At 32.0% G+C, this 8,022-nt stretch overlaps 2 protein-coding genes across 2 annotated transcripts; both read right to left on the bottom strand.

Moving 5' to 3' along the window:
- Positions 1–315: 315 nt before the first annotated feature.
- LOC107061327 (acylsugar acyltransferase 3-like) lies at positions 316–1,770 on the bottom strand. The gene is made up of 2 exons (XM_015310392.1): positions 1,627–1,770; positions 316–1,101 (listed from the first exon to the last, which is right to left on the bottom strand). Exons 1-2 carry the CDS (start codon positions 1,768–1,770, stop codon positions 316–318), a joined length of 930 nt encoding a protein of 309 aa, XP_015165878.1.
- A 1,393-nt stretch (positions 1,771–3,163) lies between these two features.
- Positions 3,164–5,547, bottom strand: LOC107061326 (acylsugar acyltransferase 3-like). Its single transcript, XM_015310391.1, has 2 exons — positions 5,131–5,547; positions 3,164–4,027 (listed from the first exon to the last, which is right to left on the bottom strand). The coding sequence occupies exons 1-2, from the start codon at positions 5,545–5,547 to the stop codon at positions 3,164–3,166; spliced, it is 1,281 nt and encodes a 426-aa protein (XP_015165877.1).
- Between the last annotated feature and the right edge of the window lie 2,475 nt (positions 5,548–8,022).

The following is an 8,022-nucleotide window of genomic DNA, read 5'->3' as shown; positions in this document are numbered from 1 at the left end:
GTTTCGTTAAAATAATTCTCAACAAACAGAAAAAAAATAAAAATTCAATCAAAATATATTGAAAATCGATAATGATAGAACTCATCAGCTATGGAGAAGACCGATTAGTATTTAGTTTTGAAATTTTGTAATTGCTAAGACTTTTAAGCAATTGTTCCTTTTTAATAAATTTCTCTCCCCTAAATTTCTCCTTTTTGTTAATTAACAATTGTATTCTTTCAATTAAAACAAATAATAAAAACTTAAATAAGATACATAATAAATTAAAATTTTGACATTTTTACTAAATATTGAAAGTGTTGACATTGAATCCTATTAAATGTCAAAATATTGACATTTTGAAAAATTTCCCAATAAATAAAACCAGTTGTTGAAAGGCCCAGTTCCCATACTCACTCTAATGGGCCTTCCCCAACCAAAGTCCACTTTATAAAGTGGGAAATCAATCAAACTACAACAAAAATAATTATCAATTCCGTTTCTATGAAATGGTGTTTTTCCTTTTTCAATTGATTCAACTACTTCTAAGATAATCACATTTTTCTTAGCATGAAGATTTGATTTCCCCTTCCTCATTTCACCTACCAATGTTGAACAATTTACCTCTCTTTCGTTATTTATTTCCACGAAATAGCCAGATGAAATATTTCCACATGCATCGTGTGACAAAGGTGGGTTGAACCTTTCGCGCATGTTTGCTAGTTGATACAAGGAAGATGGTTTAAACGAATTGGAACCATTAACTCTTCTAGTAACTAAAGCACATTTGTAAAGAAGTGCGCTCACAACTTCAATATGGGTAGGATCTTGTACTTTTGATTCATGCGCGATTTTGACTTTTAGTGCATTTAGTTTATCAACGGGGAACATGAACCTTTTTCCTAAATATGTTGATTCTTCAGACTTGATAGTTGATACTACAGAAGGATCAATAGATTGTGGGTAAATGGAATCTCCAACAAAGTGAAGAGATAGAGTTGCATTAATATCACGAGTCAAAATTCCCCAATTTTTGAAGAAATTGCTTGTGGTGCAACCATCTCCGATCTTGTGTGATAAGCATCCACCAATTGCTATTCCTCCGCAATCAAAATGGCTTACCTAATCAAAATGTCACGAATCTGAATTAGTCAGTAATAAGGAATACTAATAGATGTAAGAATTTCATGGGGTACATCCTATTTGGACATCAATATTTTACTTGTAGCTACTTTCAAAAATATAATTGCACATCTACCTATTCTGGAACAACTTCAGATATTCGGTGTTTGAAGTTAAGCAATCCAAAAAAGATGTTTGCAGTTACATATGACTGAAGTTCAGACATATCTGAATTGTCAAGACAAAAATGGATGAACTTCAACTGTATATGCATAAACTTCGAGTAAAAATACCTAAACTTTAGTAAAATTGACAGAATTCAACCACATATGTGGCTAAAGTTCAGACAAAAATAGGTGAACTTCATTCAAATGTGCCCGAACTTTAATTGCATATGAAACTTCATATACCGCATATCTAAAATTGTTCTGAAGTAGATAGATATTGTGAGTGAGACTTAAATGATGATTCCTAAATTGAATATAGATGGTTAAACAAAACAAAAACCAAATTAACTCTCCTTACTTGAGCTGTAGCTAAATTTCCTTCATTCATGTGGGCATAAGGTTGCTCAATAGGAAAAACAACATGTTCATCATTGGTGTAAGGTTGTCTAAAAATTTGAGACATGGGACAATGTACATGAACATGTGATAACTCAACTCCCATATCATTACAATCAACATAATTAACATCATCTTTATTCAAGCTTCCAGCATAAGGATAATAAGGATAATAATATGAAAGAACTTTTGAAAGTGATTTTTCAAGAATTTGAGACACGTGTAGGTTCATAATTACCAATTTTTGGGTAGAAAAATGCCATAGGAATAAACATATGCATAACTTGATCAACAAATGAAAGTTTGTGAGATTTTTTAGTAGGAGAAGTGAGGATAGAAGGCTTGATTATTTTCTTGGAAATCAATGAAACAAGTGATGACACCATTATGCTTTCAAGTCTGGAACAACATCAAGAGCTAGTACAATTTATAGTATCTTAGTTCTCATGTATTTATCGAGAGAGAGGTGGAGATAGAATTTTTAATTTATGAGTTCTGAAATGTAATTTTTTTTATTTACTGAATCTGAATAAATTATTTGTACATATTCCCTCCGTTCGAATTTACTTGTCAAATTTTGTCTTGACACACCTATTAAGAAAATAATGATTGATACACCGAGTTTATCATTTTACCCTTATTAGTAATTGATAGGGTCCCAAATATATTTACTCATTTCATTTTTCAAAGATATTAACTCAATGTTAATAAATTGAGGGCATAATAGGAAAAAAAATTGTCCTTTCTTGATTTTGTCAAAAATGACAAGTAAAAGTATAAATCAAATTAGAAAATATTTGACAAGTAAATCCGAACGGAAGGAAAATAAATATTTTTTTAAACATAAATACAGAATTTAAGCAAAGTTAATGAATTCCGTCCAACTCATAATTTGTATTGTGGCTCCACCCTCGTATGTATTTGACTGATCGTATGTTTGGAGCTAATTAATTCCATGTAAATTGTAAATTAAAGAATGGTTAGTTTTGTTACGCAAGCCATTATAAGTATGGAGTGTGGGTCTATTCTATGTGATAATTTTGGTAGTAGACACGTGTCTGTGAATGATTGGCTCCAAAAAAATTACCAAAAAAAAAAGAAAGAGTAAGAAGCAATATTGAGTACAAAAAATAATTCATAGACAGTATTGTAAGAAAATTGTCTATGAAAAAAATAGAGAATGTGACTAGATGAGGTGCGTGAAATAAACGAGTGTTATTTTTTTGAAATTTATAGTAGTCTTCTGAGATTACCAAGGGTGTGTTTGGTATAATGGGGAAATGTTTGGTTTTCTTATATATATTTTTTGTATTGGATTAGTAAAAAAAATACTTATTCAAATTTCCAGAAGTATTTAGATATAATCTGAGTTCACGTGAATACATATGTTACGTGATAAAGCGGCCTCCTTGCCCCTTGGTACAATAAACAACATAAAGCAAACAATTAAAACACAACATACATTGGAGATTTCATAAAACAACACAAAAATTCAAATATTAAAGATTTGTAATTGGACTAGCAAACTCAAGAAGCTCTGGATCTCTTTCAAATATAGCCATTTCTTGTTCATCCAACATGACTATAACTTCAACTCCACCTCCACTTTGGTTATCCAATAAGAAAAAGAACTTGTTAAAAGGCCCAGCTCCCATGCTCACTCTAATGGGCCTTCCCCAACCAAAGTCCACTTTATAAAGTGGGAAATCAAGCAAACTACTACAAAAATAATTATCAACTTCTTTGCTATGAAATGGTGTTTTCCCTTTTTCAATTGATTTAACTACCCCTAAGATAATGGCACTTTCCTTAGCATGAAGATTCAATTTCCCCTTCCTCATTTCACCTACCAATTTTGGATAATTTACATCTTTTTCGTTATGTATTTCCACAAAATAACCTGATAATATATTTCCACATGTGTCATGTGACAAAGGTGGATTGAGCCTTTGGCGCATATTTGCAACTTGAAATAAGGAAGATGGTTTAAATGAACCCGAGTTAACTCTTTTGGTAACTAAAGCACATTTGTAGAGAAGTGCGCTCACAACTTCAACGCGAGTAGGATTTCGGACTTCTGATTCATGCGCAACTTTAGCTTTCAGTGTATTTAGTTTATCAACGGGGAATACAAACTTTTTCCCTAAACATGTTGATTCTTCAGACTTGAAAGTTGATACTACAGAAAAATCAGTAGATTGTGGGTAAATTGATTCTCCAACAAAATGAGGAGAAAGTGTTGCATTAATATCACGAGTCAAAATTCCCCAATAGTTGAAGAAATTGCCTATAGTGCAACCATCTCCGATCTTGTGTGATAAGCATCCACCAATTGCTATTCCTCCGCAATCAAAATGGCTTACCTGATCAAAATATCGTGAATCTGAATTACTCGCCAATAAGGATGATCAAACTAGCTAGCTCATGAATACATGCTTCGTCCAATCCTTTTAAGTTGCAGTAAATTATATTAATAATCTGCTCATTTATTAACTTTGTTCATTTTGACTTAAACAATCTAGCTAGGATGATTTGGATAGTTCAAATTGTTCCATTCGAAACTTTTCAAAATATTTTTAAAATTAACTTTTTTTTCCTTTGATATGTGTTATATAGTGATAAGAAAGAGAGAAAACTTTATTAGGTGATTAAATAAATTATCAAAACTATATAAGAGTTGGATATGCAGAGTTTCTTTAGTTCATCTTGACTCAATTCATTCTGCTCAAGTAACCTTTTGATGAGTCATTACTTATCTTATTTTGACTTGTCCAAATTCAATTTAAGTAGTTCCATGTGTATTTTCTCATCACACTTTTTAACTTGTCAAATTTAGCTCACTTTGCTCATTTGACACCACCAATAGGAAATACTAGATGTAAGAATTTCATGGAGTTAATCCTATTTGGACATTGATATTTAACTTGTAGCTACTTTCAAAAATATTTTTGCACATCTACCTATTCTAGAACAACTTCAGATATCTGGTGTTTGAAGTTAAGCGATCAAACAAAAATGTTTTGCAGTTACATATGGCTAAAACTCAGACATATCTGAAGTCAAAGCAAAAATGAATGAACTTCAACCGTATGTGCATAAACTTCAATAAAAGTACATGAACTTTAGTAAAAATGACTGAATTCAGCTATATATGTGGCTAAAGTTCAGGCAATAATAGTTGAACTTCAACAGTATGTACATAAACATCAAGTAAAAGTACATAAACTTTAGTAAACATGATTGAATTCAGTCATATATGGCTGAAGTTCAGGTAGAAATAGTTGAACTTCATTCATATGTGCCCGAACTTCAATTGCATGTGAAAATTCATATACCGCATATCTCAAATTGTTTCGAAGTGGATAGACTTGCAAACTTTTACGTATTGTGAGTATGACTTAAATGATGATCCCTAAATTGAATATAGATGGTTAAACAAAACAAAAACCAAATTAACTATCCTTACTTGAGTTGTAGCTAAATTTCCACTATGCATGTGGGCATAAGGTTGCTCAACAGGAAAAACAACATGTTCATCATTGGTGTATGATTGTCTAAAAATTTGAGACATGGGACAATGTACATGAACATGTGATAACTCAACTCCCATGTCATTACAATCAACATAATTGCCATCATCCTTATTCAATCTTCCAGCATAAGGATAATAAAATGAAAGAAGTTTTGAAAGTGATTTTTCAAGAATTTGAGACACATGTGTAGGTTCATAATTACCAATTTTTGGGTAGAAAAATGCAATAGGAATAGACATATGCATAACTTGATCAACAAATGAAAGTTTGTGAGATTTTTTAGTTGGAGGAGTGAGGATAGAAGGTTTGATTATTTTCTTGGAAATCAATGAAACAAGTGATGACGCCATTATGCTTTCAAGTTTTGAACAACATCAGAGCTACAATTTATAGCATTTTAGTTTTAACGGCGTATTCAAGATTTTGAGATGATGAGTTCATTATTACAAAAAACAGATCTAAGATATAAATTTGATCAATTTGACATTTAGGTTCTTATCACTAAAAATCATTAATTTAAAATTATAGGTCGAAAATTATTTTCTTATCGATCCAACCACTTGGAGAGGTGTTACCCAATTTTAGAAAGGAAAATAAACAAGATAAATAAAATATTCAAATTTCTAATCTCACTTAGAGACTTGCACTCAATCATCATCGCACGTCATTATATGTTACTTTGAGTGTAGGTTCACACATATATATATTTAAATATTTTATAAAAAAATATAACACTACTATAGATAGTTTCGGAATGAGGGCATGGATTCACATGAACCTGGTGACCTCCTCCTGGATATGCTCCTTCTTAGTTCTCTTGTATCTGTCTAGAGAGAGAGGCAGAGTCAGATTTTTAATTTATAAGTCGTGAAATGTATTTTTTTTAATTTACTAAATGTTGAATAGATTATTTGTACATACTTCTTCTGTTCGAATTTAACTGTCAAATTTTGACTTGTCACGCCTATTAAAAAAATAATGATTGATATACCGAGTTTACCATTTTACCCCTATTAATTGATAGGATCTCAAACATATTTACTAATTTCATTTTTTCAAAGACATTAACTCAATGTTAATAAATTGAGGGCACAATAGGAGGGAAATTGTCTTTTCTTGATTTGTCAAAAATGACAAGTAAAAGTAGAGATCAAATCTGAACGGAGGGAATATTAAATAATTTTCTTAACATAAATACAGAATTTGAGCAAAGTTAATGAATTTTGTGGAACTCGTAATTTGTATTGTGGCTCCACCCTTGTAAATAATAATAGAGTTTATTCCTATCTTTTTTTTGGAGCTAATTAATTCCATGAAAATTGTAAATTAAGATAAAAAAAAATTTAAATTATAGAATGGTTAGTTTGTTACGCAAGCCATTAATCACTATAGGCTGTGGGTCTATTCTATGTGATAATTTCGGTAATAGACATGTGCCTTTGAATGATTGCTACTGCTGCCAAGGCTGACAAGGCTTAAGCCATTCACTTGTTAAAAACCATTTTGTAGTAAAGTTATAACATGCTAAATTTTGTTGGGATGTTTTAAAAAAGAAAAAAAATTACAAAAAAAAAAAGAAAGAGTAAGAAGCAATATTAAGTAGAAAGAATAATTCATAAACATTATCGTAAGAAAATTGACTATGAAAAAAAATAGAAAATGTGACTAGGTGAGGTGCGTGAAATAAAAGAGTGTAATTTTTTTGAAGTTCATAGTAGTCTTTTTGAGATTACCAAGTGTATGTTTGGTACGAAGGGAAAATGTTTGATTTTCTTAATTCCTTTTTTGTATTGGATTAGTAAAAAAAAATATTCCAATTTCCAAGAGTACTTATGTCACGCCCCGAGCTACCTCCGAGACGCGGACACGGGACCTAGGACCACAAGTGATCCCAAGCTAACCCTGCTGGCATGATCATGAGCATACTAAAGATAATAAACTGATGCGGAAGCTAAATCATAAATAAATCTGAAAAGATGGGGAATACCCATATACTATAACTGAATATATCAAATCTGAGAGTTTAATACCAAAGAAATATATTAACTCAATACTAAGCTGAATCTAACTATGTCTGAAATAAGCCTCTAAACTGACTAGAAATGTTGGGACATGCCCCAACTAGATCTAACAAAACTGAAACTGAAGACTAAAAGCAATAAAGATAAACATGTCACTAGTCCTCGAAGAATGAGGACTCACCACTGATGCTGCTGAACTGAAGATCGGGAATCGATCTAAGCGTGATCTGGATGCTGAGAACCTGAACCTACATCACGAGAAGATGTAGCGCACGTATGCGTCAGTACTTGAAAGGTAATGAGCATGCAGGATAGAGTAAAGCTGAAATAACATATAACTGAACAAAGCAATAAAGCAATGAAATAATCTGAACATGATATAGATACTGAAAAATACTGAATACTGAGCTAACTGATGCAATGACCAAATTTATAACATGCTGAGACTGAATACTGACTGTACTGAAATATGGTCAATGCAATAGAGTCTGACTGAACTGTGGGAGCTACTAATAACCGACATAAAACCACATGAGCTAAATGTGGAGTCCGATGTATACGCCCCATCGAGAGGACCCAATATACCCTGCCAGAGGTATAAAGGCATGCTGGCGTGATCACTAAACTGATGTTGCCCACAGAGGGGACTTACACCTACGTGGCTCGTAGTTCTGGGACTATATGGGTACGCTGAAACCCTAGTCCAACTCGGTATTATGCTACTCCCAATGAATTAAGTAGTTAACTGGTTATGACTGAATTTCTGTAAATACTGGATAGCTCGAACTGAACATACAAACTGAG

Source organism: Solanum tuberosum, unplaced genomic scaffold (assembly GCF_000226075.1).
Source record: "Solanum tuberosum cultivar DM 1-3 516 R44 unplaced genomic scaffold, SolTub_3.0 scf00129, whole genome shotgun sequence".
NCBI lineage: Eukaryota > Viridiplantae > Streptophyta > Magnoliopsida > Solanales > Solanaceae > Solanum > Solanum tuberosum.
This window is presented reverse-complemented; position numbering and strand designations above follow the sequence as displayed.